The sequence below is a fragment of the Rattus norvegicus genome, chromosome 1 (assembly GCF_036323735.1).
Source record: "Rattus norvegicus strain BN/NHsdMcwi chromosome 1, GRCr8, whole genome shotgun sequence".
NCBI classification, from domain to species: Eukaryota; Metazoa; Chordata; class Mammalia; order Rodentia; family Muridae; genus Rattus; species Rattus norvegicus.
Window position 1 is genome coordinate 21,897,157 of NC_086019.1, and position 27,751 is coordinate 21,924,907.

The 27,751-nt window shown below is 44.3% G+C and overlaps 1 protein-coding gene, 1 long non-coding RNA gene and 1 pseudogene across 12 annotated transcripts in view; 1 reads left to right on the plus strand and 2 right to left on the minus strand.

The window, feature by feature from the left end:
• Positions 1-407: 407 nt before the first annotated feature.
• Positions 408-9,881, minus strand: LOC102552728 (uncharacterized). 4 transcript variants are annotated; one of them, XR_001835556.3, is made up of 4 exons: positions 9,792-9,881; positions 5,771-5,879; positions 4,713-4,881; positions 408-4,155 (listed from the first exon to the last, which is right to left on the minus strand). It is a non-coding gene; the product is annotated as an uncharacterized LOC102552728 (long non-coding RNA). The 4 variants fall into 4 exon arrangements; XR_589870.3 differs by lacking the exon at positions 9,792-9,881 and adding an exon at positions 8,387-9,262; XR_005497397.2 differs by lacking the exon at positions 9,792-9,881 and adding an exon at positions 7,245-8,363.
• Akap7 (A-kinase anchoring protein 7) overlaps positions 9,347-27,751 on the plus strand; it is a 262,161-nt gene continuing 243,756 nt past the window's right edge. For 2 of the 8 annotated variants that reach the window (XR_010054020.1, XR_005487780.2), the window contains exons 1-3: positions 9,347-9,655; positions 18,681-18,812; positions 25,849-26,003. Coding sequence is in view for 4 of the 8 variants with exons in the window: in XM_039081134.2 (XP_038937062.1) it covers positions 9,529-9,655; positions 18,681-18,812; positions 25,849-26,003 (414 nt within the window). In the remaining 4 variants the exon portion in view is untranslated. Of the gene's footprint in view, positions 9,656-18,680; positions 18,813-25,848; positions 26,004-27,751 lie in introns of those variants that run through there. The other 6 variants (XR_005487784.2, XR_005487783.2, XM_039081134.2 and 3 more) reach the window with 5 other exon arrangements.
• On the minus strand, positions 21,878-23,382 carry Ccnb2-ps2 (cyclin B2, pseudogene 2; annotated as a pseudogene).

The window sequence follows — 27,751 nt, forward strand, 5'->3', positions numbered from 1 at the left end:
GCATATTGGGTGTACCCCTAAATATAAATAAACAAACAAATAAACGAATGCAATAAAAATTAAAATAAGCAAACAAATAATTGCAGAGAAAACTGACGACTTTAAGTCATCAGGACAAAGTTATAAAAAAAGTGAGATTAATATGTAAAATAACAGATTTTTTCAAGTTCTCATTGAAACTATTGTTTATAATTAAAATACGAAGAACAGGTTACAGCAAATGTTTTCAATGTAGACAAACTATTGAGCTGGAAATGTAGGTCAGTCGGTAAAGGGTTGGCCTAGTTTACATGGAGTCCTGGGTTCATTCCCTGCATCATGTAAGTGAGATACGGTAAGGCTCGAAGTGAGTCTTAACTTTTGGGAGACCCCATCCCCACCCCCCTAAGTGAGGCATGAGAACGAAGTTCGATGTAAATGCAAGAGGTTTATTTTCCAGCGTGTCAGGGTCGACCTTTAATCAGCTCCTTGTGGCAACTGACTAGAAGGTGACCCTGAATGGCTATAGACAAGCAGTTTTTATACTTTTTAGGGGTACAGGTTGCATCAGCAAGGTTACAATTTAAACTTATTGGCTAAACATATTGACCTTTGAATCTATTGGCTAGCAAGCATAGGCAGACTATAGCATGCATCCGAACTCTATTTGGGATCAGAGGGTCAGCTGACTATGTCAGTATAGTCTTCGGATTTTCAAGAATGCCCCTGCTCCTCCGGAAAACAGTGGATGGAGAATGGAACTTGGCCTATCCTTGACCCGAGGTGGGAAGCTGGTACTTGGCCTAATCTTTTTTTTTTTTTTCTCTCTTTTTTCTTTTTTTCGGAGCTGGGGACTGAACCCAGGGTCTTGCGCTTGCTAGGCAAGCACTCTACCACTGAGCTAAATCCCCAACCCTACTTGGCCTAATCTTGACCTGAGGCAGTAGGTGTAAAGCTCTTAGGGTCCTTCATAGGAACTCCATAACCTACCTACTTTCTACCAGGCCAAGTCTCTTAATAGCTCTTACACTTCAGTAAGAACTAGGGTCCTTCATTATCGTGGTGTTCACCTGTAACCATAGCTCTAGGGAAGTAAAAGCAGGAGGATCGGAAGTTCCAGATCATCCTGGATGAAACAGTGAGTTAGAGGCCAGCATGGACGACATTAGTCCTTGTCTCTGAAAACAAGCGAGTAAACAAAAAAAAAAAAAAAAACAAACCAAACAAACAATTAATAAATAGATTTTATGAGGTAGAAAAAAAAAGGCAACTTAGAGAAAATAAGTAAGTGTTTTCTCTATAAAGACATGCAAGTGACTATCAAAAACATATGGCTTTCAAGGAGTGAAAATTGTCCCTCAGTCTTCTGAAGGTTCTCCAATGTGAAAAGATAGATTATATACAAATTATAGGAGCAAAAATAGACACATATATTAATAATATATAGACATTCATGGGAGTTATACAAAATATAAAGCTCAAAAAGGGGCCAAAGCTGGGCATGGCAGGCACACTTGTAATCTCAGCAGTTATGAGGTCAGGAATTCAAGGTCATCATTGTCTGCTTCTTAGTGAGTCTGGGGCCAGCCTGGGTTACATGAGAGCTAATCCAAAAGAAAAGAATATAAGAAACCAAAGACAAATTAAAATAGAACAAACATAGGCCAGGTAATTAAGAACACTCTTCAAAGGAGAGCGAGAGAACTGGGTGACGCAGGCAGACTCCAAGAGGCAGAAAGTGACTGTGAGGTATAATGAAGAGTGAACGGCTTGAAGAAAACTTCCTGTCGGGAGAATGCTCCCTCTCTGACTCCCATTTGACATTCCTCCATATATAAAATCTCAGTTGGAGGTCTAAAGACTATCTGGCTCCTCTCCGGTGGACCTGGCCTTCAGATAAGTGGGCTTCAGTGGAGGCCCACCCATCCCAACACTCACTCTCCCCAGGGCCTTGCAGTTGAAGTTCAAAGTAGAACATTTTCTGAGACCCCACAAGACAGTACTCAGATTCATTAACGATTAAATAAGAGTAAAATCACTGTCAGCACCTTGCAGATGGACAATAAAGAACTTCAAAGTAGTATAATTTAATAAGCCTCCAAAAACTGCTTGTAAGTCTATATTTTGGGAGGGACAGAGTCTTGCCACTGAGCTCAGGGCTCTCTTTAAGCTTACTATGTGGTCTACCCTGGTGTTGAACCTGCAGTCATCCTATCTTAGCCTCTGTCTTAGTTAGGGTTTTCTTGGTGTGATCAGACATCACGACCAAGGCAACTTTTATAAGGACAACATTTAATTAATTCAGTCCATTATCAAGAAGGAAGCATGGCAGCATCCGGCAGGCAGGGTGCAGGAGGTGCTGGGAGTTCTACATTTTTCTGTGAAGGTTACTGGAAGAAGACTTGCTTCCAAGCAGCTAGGACTACCACCACCTACAGTGACACACCTACTCCAACAGGGCCACACCCACTCCAACAGTGCCATACCTAATAGTGCCACTCTCTGGGCTGAGCCTGTATAAACTGTCACAGGTTCCCAGTGCTAGACTTACGAGTGTGGGCCACTGCATCAAGCACGCATATAAATTTGTTTGAACATTTTGGTGGATAATTGACAATATGGTTCAAAAACTATACACAGTCATGATCTTTCATCTATCAGTCTCCTTCCTGGGAATTTATTTTAAGCAATGAAATAGTGGGGCTGGAGAGAGACGTTGCAACAGTTTAGAGAACCTGGGCACTCATGCCTTTAACTGGTTAGATCCAGTTTCCAGGATCTAACCCATTTCTTCTGGCTTCAAAAGGCAACTGCATTCGTGAGCACATTTCTATTCATAGACACATACACATAATTCAAAATAATTTTAAAAGAGCCTTTTTAAAAGTAATACAATATTTTAAAGGAATGATAGGAAGCATCCTAATAATTAATAATGACACACTGGCACGAATTTACACAAGTCTGAACAATAAAGAGTCAACGGTGAATTGAACTGTGGTACTCTCGCAGAAAGCTGAAGCTGTGATATCGATTGCTACTTACTGTAGACCAGGCTGGCCTTGAACTTGCAGAGATCTGCCTGCCTCTGCCTCCTAGGTGCTGGGATTAAAAGTGTGAGCCACCACTGACAGTCAAATTCAGATTCTAATAGTTAATATTATCGGACATTTCTCAGCTGTGCAGCCATTGCAACTCTATTATTAAGTGGGCAGAAGATCTGGTGGTGTAGCTTAGCCGTAGAGCAGGTGACTAAGATATGAAACGCTGGGCTTCAATCCTTAACAACAAACATGGGGAAGGGGGAGGGGGAGGGAAAAGAGAGGGAGAAAGGGGAGGGGAGGGGTGGTGTCTGATGGTAGGCAGTATCTTAAAATTGTTATGCTAAAAAAAAAAAACAACAAAAAACAAAACAACAGGTTTTGGGGTTGGGGATTTGGCTCAGTGGTAGAGCGCTTGCCTAGGAAGCGCAAGGCCCTGGGTTCGGTCCCCAGCACGGGGGGGGGGGGGGGACAACAGGTTTTAGGGTCTCAGTTCCCCTCTAGCACAACGGAATGTCAATCCTGAGTCACCCTTGGTTACCAAGAGTCCTAGCAAAGTGTTGACACTTGACTATGTCTTATAAAACTGCATGACTTCACCTCTTTTGAAAATGTTTGCAGCTGTAGTTCATATGTAGGACGAGCGAGTTTCTCTACTAAGAATTAGAACAGTCGTTCAGGGGGACATTCACAGGGAAAGGACGATAACTACAGATAGAAGTGGAGCTCTCATCTGTACTGAAAGGAGTCTGGTAGATAAACAAGTCTGGTAGCAACACGCTCCGAAGGACAGAGGTGGCTGTTGCAGCGGGAACCAGGTAGGAATTTGATTGCGAACCGTTCTCATGCATCTATCTTGACGGTATACCCTGAACCGTCCCACGGAGAGAAGAAAGGCTGGGTGTGTTCTGAGGCACCTACTAATCTCAAGAAATTCTGTAACGTTCAGAGGTTCCAAATCATATCTTTGATTCTGCCAATCTCCCAGCAGGATACAATGTATCAGGAAGACTTGGTCTCATTTGCTAAGGACCATCCAATGATGACTGGGAGAAGCCATAGTGGCCCTGTGAACCAGCCAGGCAGTGGTCTGGGAGTCAGCTGGACCACGGGAGCTCAAGAAGGCAAGTGAGGCCTAGGAATGAGGGGTCATCGGGATTAAGTCAGGAGCAGCACCAAACACAGCTGGGGACAGCAAGATAAAACTGTAAAAACCCAAGGGACTTTTGTCCTTGATGCTAATGGCAATTCATCTTTATTTTCAGGCCAGAGACACTTGAAAACATTAAGATAGCCCAAGGAGTCCTTTCTTTTCCTCCCTTCTTCCTGCCTCCCTTCCTCTTCCCCTTTTTCCTTTTTGGTTCTTTTTTTTTTTTTTTTTTCGGAGCTGGGGACCGAACCCAGGGCCTTGCGCTTCCTAGGTAAGCGCTCTACCACTGAGCTAAATCCCCAGCCCCCCCTTTTTCCTTTTTGAAACTTATTTGGCTGTGCTGGCTTGTTTGTTTGTTTGATAAACATGAATAGTTAAAATATAAATCTGAAAATATTATTAATTCATTCAATAGATACTCTCAGGGCAACCTCTGTGTACTTGGTAACACAAAGACTTGAAAACATAGTTTCTGTCTGGTGGGGGAACAATGGGGCAATGGTAACAAGGTAAAAAGGGGTGGGGAGCAGACACAGGCATACCGAAGCAGGAAGGCAGAGCAGCCAAGGGGGTCGGGGGTCATGTCCAGGCACTCTTCTCTCAGGGAGTCACACAAATTTCCAGCTCATCCTTACAGCATCTCTGGTCTCCCGAGCTGCCACATCGGTTCACAAGATGGCTGTTCGTGGCCAACTAGATTGATGAAGCCCTCTCAACAGGCCCAAACATGGCAAATTAAATGCTTAGAGCTTTTGCCCTTTAGCCTCTGTCTCTGTCTCTGTCTGTCTGTCTCTCTGTCTCCCCACCACCCCCACCCCCCTGGTAAGAACTGATCACATTCCTAAAGCTAGCCCCCAAGGTCTATTTTTTCCTTATTTGGCTGCTTACTTATTCCTGAGACAAAACACCAAGGTCCAAAATTCAAAATTCATTATTTGGCTAACATGTCCAATCAGGATTTACTAACTCACCCTAGCACAGACTTCCCCCCTTTTCTCCTTAAAAACCCACTCCTGCAGAAGAAAACATACACAAAAACAAACCACCAACACAACAAAAAAAAACCCTGCTGTGACTTGCTGCCTGCTCTTGTCCTACCCAGAGGCAGCCCCCACCTTGCCCCTCCCAGGTAATAAGTCTCCTTTGTGCTAAGAATTTGGTGTCTGGGTGTATTCTGCGCCTTCTGCCTGAGGTTGCCAAATCTCTTCAATTGTATCTAATCAACTCAAGTGAGGAATTTTCTTGATCATGTTATCCGAAGAGGGGAAACCCACCCTAAAACTGAGCCTCCCCTTCTGGTGGCAGCCCAAAATAAAGGACATGGAAGACGGTTATTTTTATTTTTAATCTATGTGTTACTGCTTTTTTTTTTTTTTTGTGGCTTGCCTGCTTGCCTTTATTCTTTCTGGCAAGTTCATTTAGTTGGTTGTTTCCGCTGTAACATTCCTTTGGTGCTATTAGGAACCTTTTTTAGTCTTCCACAGTGGACTGAGAACCAGTGGCTCGTGTATTCGCGCCACGTTGAGACTGCAGACTTGTGGACTGAGCAACTCCTGTGTTTTTAGCCTTTCTGGTATGAGACAGCCATTTTTGGACTTACCTGGTGTTGACTTACAGGTGATTCCGCTGGGTTCCTCCTAGGGACCTAGCAAGGGCTTACTTCATAATGTGCCGCCATTACCTGCCGCAGTAAGGTGCAGTCTAGGAGCCTAAAAAAAAAAAAGAAAAAAAAAAAAGAAAAGACTGCTCGCCACCCCAGTTCGCCCACGTGTTCCCAGCCAGGCAATCTCTCTCCTCCTTTCTGCTGTCTCTCCCTTCTCTGCCCCCATCTGTCTGCCCCTACCTCTTCTACAGGCCCTTCCTCCTCTCCCTTCGCCTAAATAAACCCCTTTTATACTAGGTCTATTGCATGGTGTGATTTCTCAGGGGGACATCCTGGCATGGGCCCACCAGGTCCCCCCCCCCCCCGTAATTATATTTCATAACATAGCAAAGCGCGGTACAGTATGAAGAGACTACGGGGGAGGGGACGGGAGGAGCAAATGTGTAGAAAATAAAGGCTTTAAGTAAAGATCGGTATGCAGGGAAAGCCTTGTTCTCGTGTCCGGTACAGGAATACAACGGTTCCAGGCAATCCAGGGAGCCCTTTTAGGTTCTTAGCTTAACAAAATAATTTAGAATTAGAGTTTGCAACAAAACACAATGACCGAAAAGCAAGTTGGAGGGAAGGGCTTATTTGGGTTACACTTCATTATTGTTCATCATGGAGGGAAGTCAGGACAGGAACTCAAACAGGGCAGTATTCTGGAGACAGGTACTAATGCAGAGGCCATGGGGGGCGCTGATTTCTTATAGAACCCAGGACCACCAGCCCAGAGTTGGCGCCACCCACATTGGGCTGGGCCCTCCTCCACACGGTCAGATCTTATGGAGGCATCTTCTCAATTCAGGCTCTCTCCTTTCAAATAACTCTAATTCGTGTGTCAAGTTGACAGAAGACTAGCCAGTTTTTCTCTTTGAGAGAAAAACAACCAGGCCAGGCAAGCTTTAAATACTGGCACAGTAATCGTGCTTTTTAAATTAGAGGTTGAGGTCAGAGAAAGAGTAAGAAAGGCTAGAGAGTCCGAGGCTTGCTTTGACTGCCAGGAACTGAAAAATAAAAGGCAAGGTAAAGCATGCTTAGAGCCGGCCCTGAATCTGAGCTCAGTACGCTCCTCCCGGTCCTCTCTTCTTCCCCTCCCCCTCCCCCTTCCCTTCCCTGTCCCTCCCCTCCCCTCCTCTCCCTAACCCCCTCCTCCCCTTTCCTCCTTCCCTCCCCCTTCCCTCCCCCTCTCCTTCTTCCTCCCTCTCCAGACCACAGTTTCCCCTCCTTCCACCCTTCCAGTCCCCCCCCCCCCCACCTCCCCTCTCACCCAGATTCATTCCTCCTTGGTTTTCCTTCAGAAAAGAGCAGGTCTCCGAAGGATACCAACCGACCGCAACATAGCAAGTTCTAGTAACCCTCATATCAGGGCTGGGCAAGGCAACCCAGTAGGAGGAAATAGATCCCAAGAATAGGCAAGAGTCGAAGATACCTCTGCTTCCGATGATAGGAATCTCACAAACGTGCCAAACTAAACAACCACAGCATGTGCACAGAGGACCTAGCCCGGACCCATGCAGGCTCTGTGAGCCTCTATGAACCCTGCTTAGTTGATTTTATGGGCCCTGTTTTCCTGGTGTCCTCCACCTCTCTGGAGAATCCTCCAACTCTTTCTTTCCCTTTTCCTCTGGGTTCCTGAGCTCTGAGAGGTAGAGACTGGAAGGAGACTCCAAATGGGGCTCTTTTAGCTCACGTTTGGTGTGGGTCTCTCTCTGTATCTGCTCCCATTAGCTTCCGGAGGAAGCCTCTCTGACGATGATCAGGGCAATGGCGACTGGGCTAGGCACTGTCTATGAGTACAGCAGAACTATCATTAGGAGTTATGTTTTGATTTTCTTTTCCTATCCTACGGCTCTGGGCTGTCTAGCCTCTGGTTCCTGGTTCTGCGCAGGCATAAGGCATAGTCTTCCTTTTGTGGTGTGAGTCTCAGACCAGACCAGTCACTATTTGGCCACATCACGAGTTCTCTGCCTCCTTTGCCCCAGCACATATTTCAGGCAGGGTAGATTGTAGGTGAAAGTTTAGGGGCTGGGTTGGTGTTCTGGTCCCTCCACTGCAAGTTATGTCCCAAGGCTAAGGATTACACCACAGACACAGAGTTAGAAACTGAAACACACTGCTTTGGTTTTGTTTTGTTTTGTTTTGTTTTTTTAAAGGAAGAAATATAGGAGTGGGCTCTTGAGCTCTTTCTGAAACATCAGACCACACACGAGGTGCAGCACCTGCTTCTCCCAGGTTTTTAGTGTTGGTTTGTTACAGGAAGCCTAAGGAGGGGGGAGAGGTGTTGCTCTACTCTGTGAAAACCGGCTTTCACCTGTCAACCTTGCTGTTTCAATATGCTGTTCCTACTCTCCAGTCACATTAATATACCTTTAAAACAGGGGAGGGAGAAATACTCCTTACAAAGAGAAATATATATTCTACTTCCAGTGGGAAAACGGAGGGCAAAGGGTTGTCCACCTACTGCATCTCAGAGTAATCCTTATGCCTAAACAGCATATTCTAAACCCTGCCCAGCCCAGCTAGCCTAGGCTGGCCTTTGAAGATCCTCCTGCCTCAATCTCTCTTACTTACTTTTGGTTTTCTCTCCGTGATTAGATAGCCTGCTTCTTTAAAAAAGACCGTCTTACATGCAGATCCACAAAAAGGGGCCGGGACTTAAACATCAAGCAGGGAACTCATCAAACTTCTCCACCAGCTTCTAAGAGCTCCAGCTGGAGAACAGACAGCCAGAAGTCATATTAACCCCCTTTGAGGTTTTCCAGTGTACGGTAACTTAATTTATCGTTTCTCACGGTGTAGGTCTTCAGGACCTGGGATTTGCTATTCACCCCCAGGTCGGCCTTGAACTCCAGGTACACGCCTCTGGAACTCTGTGATAAGTGCGGTCCCACCAGGACAGGTTGTGTTAACTACTATAGTTCTGTGAGTGCCTTTTCTGTTCTTATGCCTATTCTAGGATATAGTCCCTGTAGGTGAGGTGTTCTCAAAGTGGGCTGGATCAATTGATACAACACATTTCTTTAAGTTAAAAATACACCCTACCCCCAACAAACCAAAACTAATACCAACATCTGCTCTCAGCCCGGAAAACAAACAAACCAGTAGCATTATTTTTTACAAGATGTATTCATATTTTAGCTATTTTTTTTATTTAGTAAATTGCCTTTCTCTTATTTACTCGGATACTGAGGAACCTAATCTGCAAAAAAAAAAAAAAAAAAAAAAAAAAAAAAAAAAAAAAAAAAAAAAAAACAACAACAAAAAAAACCAAAAAAACAAAAACAAAAAAACTCTGTAGATGATTTCATTTAGCTATTCCAACTCCTAGCTATTAAACTGCTGTTAAAAATGCTCCTTTTTTTGGGGGGGGGGAAGTAATGTTACGTAAATAAAAGCATCTCGTTATAGCGACGTTCAAGGCCTAGCTATTGTACATTCTGCTCAGCCCGCCTATTTTGCAATCAGAGCTTTGTATCCAAAGCTCCAAGCTAAAGCAAACACACGGGCTCTCAAGAGACAGCGGGTCAAGGAATGCTCTCCTGGCCCCAGGCTCGCCCCTCCAAGCGTGGGACGGGAAGGGCCGCGCTGCAGGAAATAACCGAGGGCGGCCAGAGGTCGGAGCGGAGTGCGGCCCCGGGACCGCCCCGATCCGGGTATCCGCGCCCTGCCAGGACGGCCCCTTCCGGCTCCACCCGAAGCGTCGGGTGCCGGGGATGCTGCGACTCGCAGGGCTCTGCGCCTCCGTAGGCCTGGCCGCCGCGGCCCGCGCCCCCGCTGCCCCGCGGGCCCCGGGCCCGCGCCTCTGCCTTCGCGCCGCGACCATGGAGCGCCCCGCCGCGGGTGAGAGCGCGCCGCCCTGCGCGCCCTGGGGCGCGGCTTCTGCCGTGGGGCGTGCTCACCCGCCCCGTTCCGCCTCCCAGGCCACCCGCAACCCCACGCCCCTCGCGGTCGGTCCTCCCCTCACACCCGGTACAACCCTGGTAGTCCCGGCCGTTTGGTTGCATCCGTGGGTCTCCGTGCACCACTCCACGTCGCGAATGGAGAGGGGTGTGATCCCACGGGTTGCGGTTTCTTTTACGTCTTCCTATCTTGTGGCCCGTGGCCCAAAGTTTTGCAACACATCCTTTCCCACTGTGTTGGGGAGGTTAACAAAATCAAGGAAAGAAAACCCTCCGTTTTCTTTATCCCTTTATTATTTTTTAAATTGTAAATAGAAGGCTCTAAACACCGCCTTGTTTCATTTAGGATTTTACTCGAGGCTTGGCAAGGAGCACTTTAAAATGGGCACCAATCCGCTGGCGCCCAGAGTGTACTTCAGCTTGGTTCACCTTTCGCTATGTGCTAAACCTGGGTAGGAATTAGAGATTGGACTTGGAGGGAAAGGAACCGAGAAGTAATAGGGGGAAAAAAGGTGTTCTACAAGATCATTATATCCTAAATGCATACAAAGCATAAGAATATTAAAGTGGGCGGTCTAAGCATGCTAACGGTGTAAATACTTTATATGCAAATATAAATTATGAGAATAATGTACACGTATGTATAACTTCATGTGAATGCAGTTACACACATCATGTGGGGAGATGCCCAGACTGTCCCTGCTTGAGATGTTTTTATAAGGTGAAGGAGTGTGGATAATGGGGGAAGGAAATAGAGTACTAGATGGTAGGAGAGGAGCCTTCTCGCCTATTTACACCACGTGGCTCTGCAGTTTGGGATGCTGTTAGCATATTGTTTACTTATAGTGACAAAGCTTAAGACGCCTGTCTGGTTTACCCGGTCCTTCCATTCATGTAGTGTCGACTTGCCAATTTCTTCTTACTAATTTGGATTGCTCCCTCTTCATGAGGAGGAAGTGGAAGTACGCTGGGAAAGTGGCCCGGTTGGCACGACGTTGAAACATTTCTGGAGACCTACTGTGTAACCGCTTTATGGAGCTAATCCAAGTAGATAGACCGCGACGGATGACAGGCCGATTCCATAGCAGTTTGAGTAGCTCAGGGACCAGAAGAGAGTCTCGCCTAACGGAGCCGTGTTTTGCTATTCAGATAGGAAACCTATTTTGTAAAACTTGGCCAGTCTGTCTTTTATGTTTTCTGTTTGCTTGATTTTGATGTTTGCTGATGTGTACCTGTGATTTGATGATAGGCTTACTGTGATTTGAGGATTCGAATGCATTTACATGGGCGGCTTTAGAGAATCCTTTAAATACATTCATTCACGGTTTTTCCTATAAAAGCAATATTCACTTTAGAGATAACCTAATGCAGGGGGTTGGAGAGTACTTAGCATTCAGAAACACGTCAGCCTTTATTCTTCCTTCCCCAACTCTACATCTTGGGGACATGCTGTTTTCCAGCTACTTTTTGATTTATCTTCCGTTCGTTTTGTAACGCTGGGGATAAAGCCCAGGGCTTTGTGTATGCTACGTCAGTGTTACCTTCCGGTTACACCCTTGACCACATATCTGCCTTTCAGAGAGTCACCTTTTCTCCGGTTGTTAGACTCTTCATATCCGTGGTTTTCAGTCACTGGTGAGCATGCACTGTTTGATTGTTTCTCTGTTAGGCATTTAAATTACCAACCCGCCTTCCCTCCCCCCTGACCCCGCTCTTCTCTTTGCTTCAAGCAAGGTTGAGAGGAGGCCTGTTTGAGTGAACCCAGAGTTTAGTAAGAGGAACCTTAGGCCATCTTCCGTGCTCCTCACCTGTTGGCACATTGCTTCCTGCCTCAGTTTACAGTGCTGCCGTCAGTCAGTCAGTATTTGGTAAAGAGCGCAGGCCTAGTTGATTCTGAAAATTGTGGGTTGTGTAACAGGGTCACTTGGTCAAATGGTAGCTCCTGAATCTACTTAACTTGCGGCCTGTTACTAAATCAGTGCCCGGTGTAATAGTCTTCCTGATAACAGAGTTGTTAAGATTTAAATGAGTTACTTTCCAAAGTGCGTTTGCCTGGCGTAAGGTACCCATTTAAATGTTGCTTATTGCTGCTGGTAATGCTAATTTCCAATTAGCAAAAACTAGGGATGCTAATAATGCTAATTTCCAGTCTCACTTCATAATTATTAGTGTTACATGAACTCCTGTGATTTATCTGGATATCTGTAAATGATACATTCTGTTTTAGTAACAGATCAAGTGTTGGGCGACTTTAAAATTCTTTGTGCCATGTGTGCTCAGGCTGAGGATAGCCTTGGATACCTCATCTCCCTGCCTGTGCCTTCCTGGGATTGCAAGTGCGACCCCCAACAGGCGTGGCTCACACATTTTGTGGTAGATTTATCTCATTCTGGTACGTGGCAAGCAAGAACTCTCTCATGGTGGTCTATGCCAACTTCATTAACTCTACGTTTGAGACAAAAATCTCACTAAATTGGTTGTATAGGATTTTTTTTTTTAATTTATAATCCTGCATCAGCTCTCAAAGTACCTGTTATTACAGGTCTGGGTTATGAGGCCCAGTTTATCTATTTAAAAAAAAAAAAAAGATTTATGTATATGTGTACACTGTCACTGTCTTCAGACACGCCAGCAGAGGGCATCAGATCCCATTACAGATGGTTGTGAGCCACCATGTGGTTGCTGGGATTTGAACTCAGGACCTCTGGAAGAGCAGTCAGTGCTCTTAACCACTGAGCCATCGCTCCAGCCCCAGGCCCAGTGTATTTAAGCAACATTACGGCAGCCAACACAATGAATTTTGGATTTAAATGCTTAATGATTGACTGCTTTATGGAAGTTTCCTCAGAGAGAAGTACTTACACCTTATGAAAGAGGACCTGTGGTTGCAATGGATGTCGTTACTTATAGTAACAACAAAGCCCAAAGCCCAGCACATACAGACCTGGGGCAAGGCTTCCTGACATTTAGTTTGGGAAATAGTGTTCTGTGGAATGATCTGCACTTCCTTGGAGATGTATGAGACAGACACAGTGATGCATATACCAGCCCTCGGTAGCTAAGGTAGGGGGATTGCTAGTTCAAGACCAGCCTGGGGTCCGTAGAAAGATAGTGTCTCAAAAGCAAACAAACACAAGAGCTAGGAAGTGGGGAAAGATGAACCCTGTTGATGGGAGGTGAGCTTGTGTAATAACACAGCGGGATCCAGCATAGCGGCTCCTCAGAAATGGAAAACCTGGGGCTGGGGATTTAGCTCAGTGGTAGAGCGCTTGCCTAGGAAGCGCAAGGCCCTGGGTTCAGTCCCCCAGCTCCGAAAAAAAAAAAAAAAAAAAAAAAGAAAGAAAGAAAAGAAAAAAGAGTATGAGTTTTCTAAAAAAAAAAAAAAAAAAAAAAAAAGAAATGGAAAACCTAACTACCCCATAGCTATACCCTGAGGCCAGCTAAACCACTGCTGGGCGTATGCTCACGGGATACTTAAGTCAGTGCATTATGTGCTACCCGCACATCCAAGTTTATTCCAACACTCTTCACAGTAGTCACGTAATATAACTAACCTAGAAGCCCATCTACACAGGACTGGAGAAAGAGAAAGTGGTGTGTCTATGGTCTCCAAAATTCCGTAACACAGAACTTTTTGCAGTCATAAAGAAAAGTGAAGTCATAGCATTTGCAGGAAAAGAGATAGAAATGATTATCCTAAGAGGAAGTAAGCCAGGCTCAGGAAAATAACATGTATGTTTTCTCTCATGGGTGGGACCTAAGTTAAATTATATACGTAGATATGCGTGTGTGTGTTTATGTATGTGTGTTTGTAGGTCGTGAAACTAGAGAGGGGATCTTGAAGGGGAGGACGAGATTCTAAAGGTGGTGGACAGTGAAGAAAGGAACGAAACATTTGTAACAGGAAGGCAGAGAAGGGGACGAAGTTTGGGACGATGGTGAGGCAGTTGGATGTGGCAAGGTGAACTCTTACGAGCAAACGGTGATGGCGCACGTGTATGAAGATGCCATAGAAGAACCCAGTAATCGGCTAACCCCCAAACTAAAGCTATAAAGTCAGGGTCATAAAGAGTAAAAGAAAAACAAAACAGTAGTTGTAGGCGGCATTCTCTTTTTGGAGTTAAGTCTTGTCTACAGAAATTCCTTCCGTTTTGTTCTCTAACAGTGGAAAGTTATAACAGGTATTTTGAGAGCTGATGCAGGATTATAAATTCAAAAAAACATCCTATTCAACCAATTTAGTGAGATTTTTGTCTCAAATGTAAATATTATTTGAATATGCAGATGGATGAGAGTGGGCGGTCACTGTTATGTACACTCTAATTCCTGAGAGATGGAGGTGGGAGAATGAGGTGTTCAAGGCCATCCTCAGCTACATGTTGAGTTTGAGGCCAGCTTGGAGTGTAGGAGACCTTGTCTCAAAACCAAGGCCAGGTAAGCAAACACGTACACAAACACAGAAGAACGCTCTAGAGTAAATCACAGTAACCTTTAATTTTTTTCCCCACTGATATTGGCTGGTTCTAGTTTTGATTTTGGTGTGTGCGACTGAGCCCGGGGTTGGGCATGATAGGCAAGCGGTCTGAGGGTAAGCCCCATCCTCAACCCCCATTCCTTAGGTTTTACTTTTTTACGCCTTTTAATGAGTCCTGTGAAAACGAGAGAGCCTGTCGTGTTCAGAGACTGCTGTTAAATACCGTCGTTTTCCGTGGGTATTGAGACAGCCACACTGCAGTGAAATTGTAACCACTCCTAGGTGTGTACGGGCCTTGTCCAGTCTTTCGGTAAGAATTGGTAGGGTGTTTGGGGGCGAGCTGGCTCAGTGCTCAGAGTGGAATTATCAAAGGGGAGCCAGACGGGGCCGGGAGGTAGCGTTGAGGAGGGTACTGACAGTTGTTGAAAGTTCCTGTGTACTCCTGGTGGGCCCTTCCTAGGTACTTGGAAGGAGACTGGATTGCTGACACACTCAGAGGCCTTTTAACTTTGCGGCTGATCATACTTGTTACTGCAGTCCATCATTTAGAGTAGATTCAAGGGATAGGAAAAGCTAGAGTTTGGCAATGAATGGCCTTCAAGCTTCCCTCGCACACGGGAGTCACTCAGGAGCTTGTAAGGAATTCCGGAGGATAGCCTGGTCTACACCACATAGACCTGGTTTAACTGGTCTGGAGGTGAGATCTGTCCCTGGACAAGTTTGGTTTGGTGCCTGGGATCATCACTGCTAATGTAAGATTCTTGGCTTCACTTAGCATACTTCGCTTGCTCAGTAGTGGTGCTAAATGGATCTCATGCTATACTAAAAGTTAAACTACATCAAGGACTTAAAGAATGACTTAATTCACCGTGGTTTTTCATGATTCTCCTTGCTTTCAGAGTTCTGTAGGAACTCAGAAATCAGTTTCCCCATTTCACGTATTGCCAAGAATGTGTGCTGTAAGCATTCATTGTAAGTGGCAAATACTGGAAGGGGAAACTAGGACTTAAAATACACCAAGCCTGCCGAACATCGTTGCTTAACCGCCCCCCCCCCCCCAACCCCAGCATCACAAGACAGGCCATACCTCATTTCAATAGCCTGGGGAGACATCAACACTCAAAATTTGATTGTTTTCTACTAAATGTCACTGCTCTCCTGAACAGCTGACAGGAAGGAAAGTTGAACAGAGAACAAAATTTGGGCCACCTCCCGAAGATTCTGGACATGGAACCCCACCCATGCACCGACCCCACGACCTGCCTCTTGGCTCTAAAAACCTGTCTCCTTGGCTGGGAGAGCCTCAACCCCACCCTATACCCTGCCTCCTTGGCTCTGAGATCATGAATCCCACCCCATACCCTGCCTCCTTGGCTCTGAGATCCTGACCCCACCCCATGCCCTGCCTCCTTGTCTCTGAGAGCTCCCCTCTAATCATAGTAGTAGGAATGATGCCAGCTCACGAGATTGAAAAGTCTTACTTGAAGCCACTATAAGTCAGGAATTTTCCACGTGGCATGCAGACTTGGGAAATAATATTGACATGACAGTATCATATTGGGGACTATCTCCTATCACTAAGTGCTAGATGGAGAAAAAGTTAGGGGAGCCATAGTTGAGTTTATTCTCCCAATTCTGATTTTATGCAATTTTCTTATACATTATAGGTAGTATATAGGTATGTTTGATTGTGTAAGCACTTTAAAAATTGCTTTATCATTGATATTGGTTATTTGGAGTCAAGATCTTGGTCTTTAGCCAGGCTGGCTTTGAACTCCGAATTCTCCTGTGTGCTAGCATTAGAAGCCTGTACGTGCTCCCACACCTGGCTGACAAGTGCTGTTTTGTTTTCTGAGTGTAAGCTGCGGGTGAGTGAGGGCCCTTTACATAGCATCGTAAAGGTTCGAGATACATATTGATCTTTTTAAACTTTTGTTTAAGTCCAAACTGCGTGTGTGTTACACACGGAAAGCTAAACGGCGAGGAGGAGGAGAAGGTAGAAGAGTTAGAGGATATACTTTTAAAACTAGGACTGATGGTGTCCATGCTGGCATTGAGTCCACGCCATAGAAAGACCTGGAGTTGAGAGCATCCTGCCTCAGTCTCCCTATTGCTAGAATTACAGGTCTGAACAGTACCAGTTTTCAGGCTATAGGTTTTTGTTTGTTCATTTGATTTTAGTTTGTGTGTGTCCAGCGCTAGGGATTAAAACTAGGACCTTGTTCCGATGAGGCAGAATACTTCTGAGTGTTCCCCAGTACCCTGTAAGTCATAGTTTAAAAAGATTTATTGTTATTATTTTGTGTGCATGTGTGTGTGTGTGTGTGTGTGTGTGTGTGTGTGTGTGTGTGTGTTTCTGTATGTGTACATGCCTGAATGTATGTGTGGTGCAGCATGTGGGTGCCTAGAGTCTAGAAGAGAATGTTAAATCTCCCAGTGGTGGGTAAGCTGCTCCATGTGGTGCTGGGATTTGACCCTAGAAATGACCCCGGACCTCTGGAAGGAGCAACAAGTGCTGTTACCCACCGAACCTTCTCTCTAGCCTCGTAGGCCACCGCCCAACTCCTCCCCCTTTCCCAGCTCCTCTCCCCCAGTTCCCCTTCTCCCCTTTCCCCCTCAAGATTTATTTTAGTCTGTGTGAATGGCTGTTTGGCCTGTGGGTTATGTCTGTGTAGCAGATGTTTGCACCGCCTTCGGGGGTCCTAAGAAGGTGTTGAACCCTCCGGAACTGGAGTTGACAAACATGCGGTTAGCCATGTGGGTGCCGGGAACTGAACCCAGGTTTGATGGAAGAGCAGCCAGTGCTCTTAACTCCTGAGTCATCTCTCCAGCCATTTACATATTCTCATGGAATGTGTTTTGCAGCCATAGCATTTGAAAATAGAGGGTGACGACAGAAGGAGGTACTTTTTAAAAATAGTCCGCAAGGCAAATCACTCTTCAATGGTATACTGGCCGAAAATTAAGTAAGTATTCCAGGATTTTGTTCAGTACAAACAACATTTATGTCTGCTGATGGAGACCACCGAAAGATACACTTAGCGATTAACTGTCAGTTCTGGTCTTTTCCTTAGTCGTTCACCTACAGCATTGTGGGTGTTCTTCCCATAACAGGAAAACAAAGGCCCAGTGTGAAACGTGGCTTTTAGGGCATGACATGGAGGGCTGTTACAAAATACCACGAGGATGATTTGCTTCTCATAGTTGAATTAAAAAAAATGCATTTTAGAGCCGTACACTTAATTTTTGTTATTGTGTGTATGGGAAGGCATGCATGGGTGATCTGTGTATGGAGGTCAGAGAACAATTAGAATTGGTTCTGTCCACCTGTGGATGGTTTCTGGCAGGCCCAACTCAGGTTGCCAGACTTTCATGGCAAAAGCCTTTACCCAGGAAGCCGTCTTGCTAGTCCCAAGAGTCAAGTCTTTTTAAATATATTTCCAGTGTAATGATGGAGTGGAAGAGTTTGTGGAGAAAAAGTACAAGACCTCATGCAAATCAGAAACACAGAGTTGGGGGTTGGGGATTTAGCTCAGTGGTAGAGCACTTGCCTAGCAAGCTCAAGGCCCTGGGTTCGGTCCCCAGCTCCGAAAAAAAGAAAAGAAAAAAAAAAAAAACACAGAGTGGGAGGAAAAAGGGATAAGAGGTGAAGTATGTGTGTGTGTGTGTGTGTGTGTGTGTGTGTGTGCGCGTGCTCATGTGCATGTCTGTGTGTGCATGTGTTTACGTGCATGTGTGCATGTGACTATGATCAAAATATACTGTTCTTGTATGAAAGTAACAATGAAACATGTTATATATAATTAATATATCCTAACAAAACAATATTAAACAAAATATATTAAAATGCCCCACATAATGGAAAATAGACATGAGAAGACACAATAAACAAGTCAGCAAATAACTTTTGCTAGTTCGTTGTCAATAGGTGAAAAAATAGGACCGCTTTTAGATTTAAGAAAATTTATCAATAAAAGATGGAAGATCTATTTGTCATCTATGTCCAACACTACCCTTTGGGAAAGGATTAAAGCCTTCGAAGTTTACTGTTTAATATAAAAAAAAAATGCACCGTTAGAAACAAGATTATCCAAAAACAAAACAAGCAAACATGGGCATGGTGGCCCATGTCCACCAAGCACTGGGGAGGCAGAGGCAGGTGGAGCTCTACGAGGTCAAGGTCAGCCTGGTCTACAAAGAGAGTCTAGGAACTGTCCTAGGACAGTTAGGACTTTTACACAGAGAAACCCTGTCTTGAAAAAACAAAACCAACCAACCAACCAGTCAACCAACCCACTCACCCAAGAACAACAACAGCAAAAACCAAGCCAAGGCAAAGCAAAACAAAAAACACCCAGGACTCTGTTAAAGGAGAGCTTAATAACCTCTCCTTATGACTTGAATTCACCTAGCTGAGTTGGCTTGGTTTTCGTGTTGGAGTTTAACAAATAACAATTCAGTAAGACGTGTTTCTGTTTTTGGTTTGTTACAGGAGAAATAGATGCCAATAAGTGTGATCATTTATCAAGAGGAGAGGAAGGGACGGGGGACCTGGAGACCAGCCCTGTAGGTTCTCTGGCAGACCTGCCGTTTGCTGCCGTAGACATTCAAGATGACTGTGGACGTAAGTACTGTGTTAAAACACAGATATTTAGGAGCGCAGACACTGCATCTAGTTATACGTTTCCTCCATTTTACATGCGTGTCATGCTTTTGAGTGCTAACAGTTATCTGGTACTTTGTTGTCAGAACTGTCGCAGACAATATTAAGGCATCGCTCACAAAATTGTGGACCAGATTATTCTGTGGTTACTACCTGGCAGATGGTTCTGTGGTTTACAACAACCCACTTTAGTCCTTTAGAACCACCTGTGATTACAGAGCCTACCCCTTCACGTAATAAACGGTTAGTGGCGTTTGCGTGTTTATGGGCACTTTGCCGTGCATTGATCAGGTCCATCTCTCCGTCAGTGAACCAGAGAAGCATTATCAGTTCAGTTCTGTAGCCCCTGAGAGCATCGTCTACGAACTTTGTGAATTAGTTACTTGGTTGAAATGCCAAACTAGAAATGTCATGTCATTGTGAAAACAGAACTGTACGTAATGTCTGTCACCTCTACCAAGGTGTGACAGATTTCTGTTATTCAGGAGCGGGAGATAAAACCTGTTCGCTGTCCATCTGTCGGTGCTTCTGATCTGTCCATGTCTTACTCATATTTAGTATATCTGAGCAGCTTACAGTAGGTGTGAGTAACCTCTGTAGTCTGGCTATTGGTTGAGGAGGTCCATGACCACTGTACATGAGGGAGAAGGACTGGGGTGCGTTCGTGAGCTCTGTTCTCTTCATGCTTTGAAAAGGATGTCTGCTTCTGCTCAGGATGGGCCTCAGGAAGGGGGATCCTTTATGCAAGCAGGATCTTGGCCCTGCAACTCCACCTCTTGCCCTTAGCAGGATTTAGTATCGTTCTTATCAGAGCAATACTATCTACCCGTGTAAAATGGGGTGTAGGCCAGTCTACCGATATCTGTTCTTATACCACTCTTTGAAAAGGGTTAAGAGCTTTAAACCTATCTGAGAGTTAGCCTACGTTCAAACAACAGGATGGGAGCTTTCTTCTGTGGGAAGATGACTTTCAGATTCTAAGCTCCAGTTTAGTGCATGGGCCCTGTGGGATAAGGGGAGAAACAGAACCCTGTTTTCAGCTTCAATTCCTGAATTTCCTTCTTGTGTGACTTTGGTCATTGGAAGTGTGTGAGTGGGCTGGAGAGATGGCTCAGTGGTTAGAGCACTGACTGCTCTTCCAGAGGTCCTGAGTTCAAATCCCAGCAACCACATGGTGGCTTCCAACCATCTGTAATGGGATCTGGTGCCCTCTGCTGGTGTGCATGAAGAGATCAAAAGTGTATATGTAACGTAAATAAATAAATTAAAAAAAAAAAAGCAAGTGTGTGAGTGGGACTTTAACTGTAAAAAGAATGCAGATTTTAATTCCTTCTTGCCTCCTCATTATGATACTGTACACATCAAAAGAGGATATGTGTATAAGAAAAGGGTTAAAATAGGGCAATGTATAATAATTGCTTTAGAAAACCTTTCTTCATGTGTGTGTGAGTGTGGTACATGTGTGCATATGGAGACTGGACAATGGCATTGAGTGTCTCCTTTAATCCCTTTCTGCCTTGTTTTTTTTGAGGCCATCTTTCCTAGATCCTATAGCACACTGTTTCAGGAGGACATCTGGAAAGCCTACCCCTTGCCAGAGAGAACACTTTTCCTGACATTTTAGATGATGTCCCTTGTAGTGACAATTTTGGCATTTTGGTTTCTTTAAAAAAAAAAAAAACAACAACAGCACAGACATATTGTAAAAATATATTGTCATTTTCATCCCAGGTGTGGGATGTGGGGCTGCTTCAGATTGTCCACAGCAGCTGACTGTGATTTGCTTCATGCTCTATCAGGGGCATGATTTTGCCAGTGGCAGAGAGTTCGTACAACCATATGATATTTGGAATTCTGGGGATTTCTCAGGGGGTATGTAAACACTAGGGTCCCCAAGGGGTGGGATGAGTTGTGGTTGTTCGTTGCTGTTGGTTATTCTTAGCCATTTAAGTAGTCGTGTGCAAAGAAGAAACAAGAAGAAGTTCGATATCCTGACAGCAAAGATTAAACTCGTCCCAAGAAACTCAATACTGATGTCACCCCCTTCCCCTTTATCCTTTGTTCTCTCCTATGTAGTGTTAGAGGCTTGAAGGGGTAGAAGAGGAGTCGAGAAGGGTGGAAGGAAGAAGGGCCCACAAAGTAGCCAAGTCAGCCACAGTCTCTCTCATTGTACAGTCATCTTTACTGGGTCTGCCTGGCTGAAATGGGGTTTTCCCATTTTTGGGGGGTGCTTTTATGCAAGAGGAAGTTTCACTAGAAATATGTAGGAATATTAAATGTTCTCAAATAGTATAGTCAAATACAAGAATTTTAGATACATTTAGGGTCATTCATCAGAGATAGATAAGTAAACCATAAGTGTATATAAGAAAGTAAATCTGGAACACGGTGGGGAAATAGAGCAGTTTGGATCACACCTTAGTCTGTCTGGCGATCCAGCTGACATGACTTGAGAGAGGACGTGCCAGGACTCACGTGGGTTTCTTCTCTTTATAAGAGAAGTGCACTGTGACTTAATTGGTTAGAAATCCAGGAAGCCTCCAGAAAATGTTTTGTGGTTTGGTTGTTTGTCTCTGACAGTGGAGTGGGCAGGCGTTAGCTTGGCAGAGTCATTTTGCTGATGGGACAAACCCAGTCTGTTTCCCATAGAAGATGGGCAGAGTTTCACTGTTGTTATGTAAGATTGTCAACTCCTAACAACCAAGCAACGTTTTAAAAGTAACATTCATTTATTTGTGTGAATGTACATGTAGGTGAGCATGTATGTTGATAGACAGGTGTATGTATGAGTGCATGCATGCCAGAACACACGTATGGAGGTCAGAGGATAACTTGAGGGAATCGGTTCTTTCTCTCCACTATTAAGGTCCCGGGACTTGAACTCACATCGTACAAGCACCCTTACCTCCTGAGCCATCTCAGCAGCCCTCAAACCACACTGAAGACTCAAAAGAAAACATTTCCGAGTTGGTTTTTAGTTAAATGACTTTCCTAAGTGTGAAACTCTGTTCTATAGAGATTACTAATTCTTTTTTTTTTTTTTTACCTTAAGTAAATCAGTGGCTTTATTTTTCTTCAGTACAGAGCACGGTTATGGTAGGCCATTCTACATTTCTTCAGTATAGAGCATACAGATATACACGGGTACCTTAAGAAAATCAATAGCTTTATTTTTCATCAATACACAATTAGAAAATTAGGTTTTGTGATGTAAACTAGAATATATACAAATCTGAGAAGCACACGATGGAAGGAAGCCCGGCTGCCTAGGGTCTGCCCATCAGAGGGGAGGCCAGGTCTTTGATGGTTCTGGAGTTCAGCTGAGGGATCGTGCTGATCTTCAGGAGCCTGCTGCTGGCATATTAGTTCTTGACAGCGATGAACTTGGTGAGGTTTTCATTGACTTTCACGACGTTCTTGGCCATGTGCTGCATGACTTCCAGTATTTCACTCTCCATGTAGCCTGTGTAATACTGCTGCTTTAAATTCCATTTTCCTTGGCCCAGCACCTTCTGAGAGAGGCAGGAAGCAGCAGCTGCGACCTGAGAAGGGTGGTAATGCACCATGTCGTAGTCGACGAGGGTCAGCTCCATCAGGTACTTGGCTAACGTGTGCTGTTCAACATCCACCTCCCCGGCTTTTGAGGCTCGCCTTAGGAAGTGGAGTGGCAAAGGCCGGCCCAACTCGAATTTCAACTCTTTCAAAATCAGAGTCTCCATTTCTCGGATTTGGGAACTGGTGTAAGCATTATCTGTGATATAAACAAAGTCTTCGATATTTGGAGAAAACATCTCCTCATATTTGGAAGCCAAGAGCAGAGCTGTGATCCCAACCAGTTGCAGCTTCTTCCGGCAGACTGGCTGAGCCTGAAGGAACCGGTCCATGATAGCAATGCACATGTACAGAGTCTCCTGCAGAAGCCTAAACTTGGAATGGACTTGGACCAGCCAGTCCACCAGGATGGCACGCATGCGTCCGTTTATGTCTCTTCCATCTAAGAAGTGTGGATTGATGGACTGCAAAGCCTCAAGCTGCCTGAGGTACTGGTAGATGTCCTTCACGTAGTCACTGCAGAGCTGAGGGTTCTCCCCGTCCTCATTATCTATGTCCTCAATCTTGCAGAGCAAAGCATCAGAGAAAGCTTGGCAGAGGCTCTCTTCCTTCATGGAGACATCCTCAGGGGCAGGCAGAGGATCCTTCGGGGCCAGTGTCTCCATCTGCACTGGTTTCACAGAAGCTGTAGGTTTCGGCTGTTTGCTGGCATTTATTGCTTTGGTGGGCTGGACTGGTACTTTGGTATTCTGAGGTTTCTTAGCCACTTGAGCCGGTCTGGCTCTAACTTTATTTCCAATTTCTTCTAAAACAGCTCGCCGGACAGTCACATGGCTCTTAGCTTTAGGATTAACTCCTGTGTCAATATTCTTCAAATCACTGGACACCGTCGGGCGTCGGAGCAGCGCCATGAGGGCCGCTCTGGCAAGTGCGGACGAGGCACTGCCACTCCGATCCGCGACACCGTTGGGAGTCTCAGGGCCTTGCCGCTCTGCCAGAGATTACTAATTCTTATATTTTTGGTTGTGAGCCTAGCCTTTAACGGCTGAGCCATCTCTCCAGCCCGAGATTACTGATTCCTATTTTATGTTTATATGTGTGTATGTTTGGAGACAAGGTCTCACGGGACTCAGCGTGGTCTCATAGCCGTTACGCACCTGGGGCTGGCCTTGAACTTCCCCTTCTGCCCCCATGAGCGTTGGCAAAATAAACGTGCACCATCACGCTGGGCTTCCTCACACAGAGTTCTAATGCAATTATTAGAGATTTTTGAAATAGAGGAAATTATCGGTTCATTACCTATCAGCTAGTTATGTTTATGCATTTTAAAATTGTCAAGCAAAATTCATCTGAAATCTTTGTATAGGAAAGATTATATTTCAGTAGTACAGATATCAGTGGTTGCTCTTCGTCAGTTAAAAAGACATACATTGTATTGTGCGTCCTTCATATAGTTAATTGGGAAGGCGACTACCACATACAGAGTCTAGCGTAAGGCATTATGGGTAAGTTCTGAGAATCGCTTTATTAGGTTACTTTTTGTTTGTGTTGTATATATATCACAGGGAATGTTGCAAACTAAGAGGACCGTGATGTCACTAAGTAATATTTTAATATTTAAATGTAGTTACTTTTTTAAAACAGTGACTCCATGTTTAAGCCCACGTTGGCCTTGAACTCCGAGTAGGCCTCCTGCCTCAGCCTTCCCAATGCTGCAATTACAGGCGTGCATAGCCATTGCTAGCCTACTTGAAAGGTTTATTTATTTTTTTTATCTGCTTAAATAACGAGAAAGGAAATACCAAAACAAACTCTAATTTATTGTCAGCATTTTAATTAAGAGCAAGTGTGAAAACAAACCACAATAACAGACGGAATACTTAATTAATTTCTCTTCTAATTCACTCTGTTGTAGTTTTGGAGGAATAAATAGAATTGAGGGGAAAAAAAAAAACAAAACCAGATGATCTACTTAAGATGACTTGTGGCGCTTTTGCTAAAAAACAAAAAAGCGAAAACCTGCCGTTGAGAGAGTAGCAGCCTTTGTCAATGACAAGTTTATCTGAGCCCAGTCAATGGCTACTGAAGTCATTATGAACATTAACAAGTGTAATAAATTAGGTTTATGGGTTTACAAGCTGTACTTCCACGGATGACTTTTTGCTAACTAGTAAAATTGCTGTAAATAATCCGGTGAAAGATTCGGGGCACATGGCCAAAGATTTCTGCATCTTGTGACCTCAAGTCACCAACCTTTAATAGTTTTATCTGTGAGCTAGATGATTACATAAATCTTTTTTTTTTTAAATCTTTTCGTGTGTAAGCAAGTAAAAGAAATATCAGCAAATCGTCTTTCTGGACACAGATGTGATCCCAGAGTTGGAAGGAAAACGAGGCTCTGGGTGAGACAGCAGAGAGAGAGAGTCTGTTCTGGTTCTACAGGCTACATGGTAAACACAGGAAGACTCTCTGCAAACGGGGACAGTGTGACTGACTGTCAAGTGTCACAGTGGCTAGTGTCAACAGGACACTGAAGTAAGGGGACAAAACCATGAGCGCTACAAGGTTGTAGAGTTGTCCCATGTGCAAACGAGAGGCTGCTTTTTAGAACAATTCTCTGACTTTTTCCAGAGGTAACCTAATTGTCGTTGTAAACCATTATGAACTGCTTGATTTGATCATATTTGATATAATTTACACTACTGAATTTGTTATTCGATTCGATGCTCAGATGATCTCACCTTTAGCCAATGGAAAGATTATTAATTGATCTTACGGTCTGTCTGACACAATTCTACTTGCTACAGTTTAGACCAGGAGTGTCCACAGGGGCCCATGTATTAGGTCACCAGTGCTGCTGACGGTGGTGGCACATCGTGCTAGGGAGAAGTCAGGTTAGCAGGAGGAAGTTAGGTCATAGGGAATGGATGAAATGAACACGAACAAGCCAAGTGGTAGAAAGACTATGATTTCAGATGTTGTGGCTAATAACTGTAATTCTGAATTTGAGGGGCCGAGGAAAGGGGATTGGTTTACATAGCAGGACCCTTCCTCAACAAAACAAAACAAAAACAATGGGAAAAACAGCACAAAACAAAAGCAAAACCCTTCGGCATGTGGTAGAGAGTGCTTGTTAGTGTCTTAAGGCATAAGTGTCTGTATGACCTGCTTTTTAAATAAAGTTTTATTGGGACACAGCTGTATCCTTTCATTGTTTTGTCAGAGCTAGATAGTTGAAACTGGATCCTGTGGTCTGAGTGGCCTAAACTGTTCATGATTACGTGCTTTACGGAAGTGTTTGCCCACTCTTCCTTCATATTTGAAGATGACAGTTGCACAGTATCTCGGCTTATTGTAGATACCGCACGGCTTCTTCTGTTTTAAGCTGGGTTATCACCCTTTAAATGCGTGAGACACACACTCTCTCTGCTCTGTTCTCCTCTAGTCCCTGATGTACCTCAAGGAAATGTACCTCAAGGAAACCCAAAGAGAAGCAAAGAAAATAGAGGCGACAGGAATGATCACGTGAAGAAGAGGAAGAAGGCCAAGAAAGATTATCAACCCAACTATTTCCTGTCCATTCCAATCACCAACAAAAAGGTCAGGGGCTCTTAAGAAGCTAGGCTTGCCGTGCGGTTTTATTTTAAACCACCTTTAGGGAATATTACATGATTGTCAGCTCACTCACTTTGTGGTTCTAATAATATTTGATAACATTCTAGAAGGACTGTGTGAGGAGACTTCCCATTTATGTTGTTGAAAGTGGTTTACATAATAGTTCTGAAAAAAAATATTACTTAAATCATCACATTTGATGATAACAGGGCCAGACAGAAGCCAGGCCATTAGGAGACCAAATGGCAGACGGCCGGAGAGACTTCCCTGAAGACATGTGACTGTCACCAGACGAGAAGCCAGGTTTTTTTGTTTTGATTTGTTACTTTATTATTCCTCTAGAGGATCCTCCGGTCTGTTTAGATCTATGGGTAGTCAGGCTGTGATATCGGTTGTTATCTTGATGTAATAGCCTACTCACAAGGACCATATCAGGATCCTTTCCAAAGCCTTGCTCCGTGTATTGGGGGAGCCTTTGGGATCTGAGAGCAGTGGCCATGTGGGGAAACAGACTCTGAAGTAACTTTGAGGGCAGGAATTGGGACCTCTTGCTGCATAGTCCTTCCCATGATGGGGGAGTCATTGAAACGCCATTTCTGTAAACATTCCTGCGTAGGCTGCATGTCCGTTGCTGAGAATGCTGGAGACCAGGGATCTGACACATTTTGGACTAGTTTGGATTTGGACTAGTGGGGTGTTCAGATGTACACGATGGATCTCGGCATGAGATCCACGTCTGAATAAGGAATGCGTTTGCCTTTTGAGCTTGCCTTCTTCCCGTATCCTGATGGAAACTTTAATGCGTGATGTCTAGTGCGCCTGTGTCTTGACTGCAGTTTGTCAGATGGCATCAGGTGTTTCCTTGCATTGTGTTTTAGATTTGGGGCATTTTAGGTTTTAGAATTTTGGATTAGAAACACTCAACCGATTGCATGTTAAACTCAGTATGAATCTATTAAAAAATAAAAAAAAAATCAATGTTGTATTAAACAGTAGAAAATGGGACCAGCCAGAAAATGGGAACTCATACTGAGATACCCTTAAGATAGAAAAATATAATAGTGTATTAACCTAAACTCTGAAGCAGCGACGTGGGAGTGAATTCAAATGACATTCACAAGACAGCCTATACGTCTTAGCCTAAGGTTAAGCAGATCTGACTCTGATTGTGAGTCACATATACTTTCTTTAACTAGGCCAGCAGTTCCCATCTTGAAGCTCATTGGGCTCTTTTTGGGGGAGTTAAACAGCTCTTTTCACAAGGGTCACCTAAAACCATTGGAAAAATACAGATATTTATATTACGATTCATAACAGTAGCAAAATTACAGTTATGAGGTAGTAGCAAAAATAATTTTATGGTGGGGGTTGCATGAGGAACTGCATTAAAGGATCTCGGTGTTTAGAAGACTGAGGACCACTAGACCAGGCCCCATTAGCGTGGCTGAGGCTCCAATCCAGGACTAGGTATTTGCCAGGCAACTGCTCAACCACAAAGTTAGACCCCCAGCCCTGCTAAGAATTTTTAGTTAAATACACACACAGATACATACATACATACATACATACATACATACATACACACACACACACACACACACACACACACACACACACACACACACCAACCAACCATGTTTTGTTGGGTCATTCTAGGAAATAACCTAGTCTTTGAGTCAGGGTCTTTCTAGCTGGAGAGATGACACAATAAGGAAAAAAATGACCGTAGATTT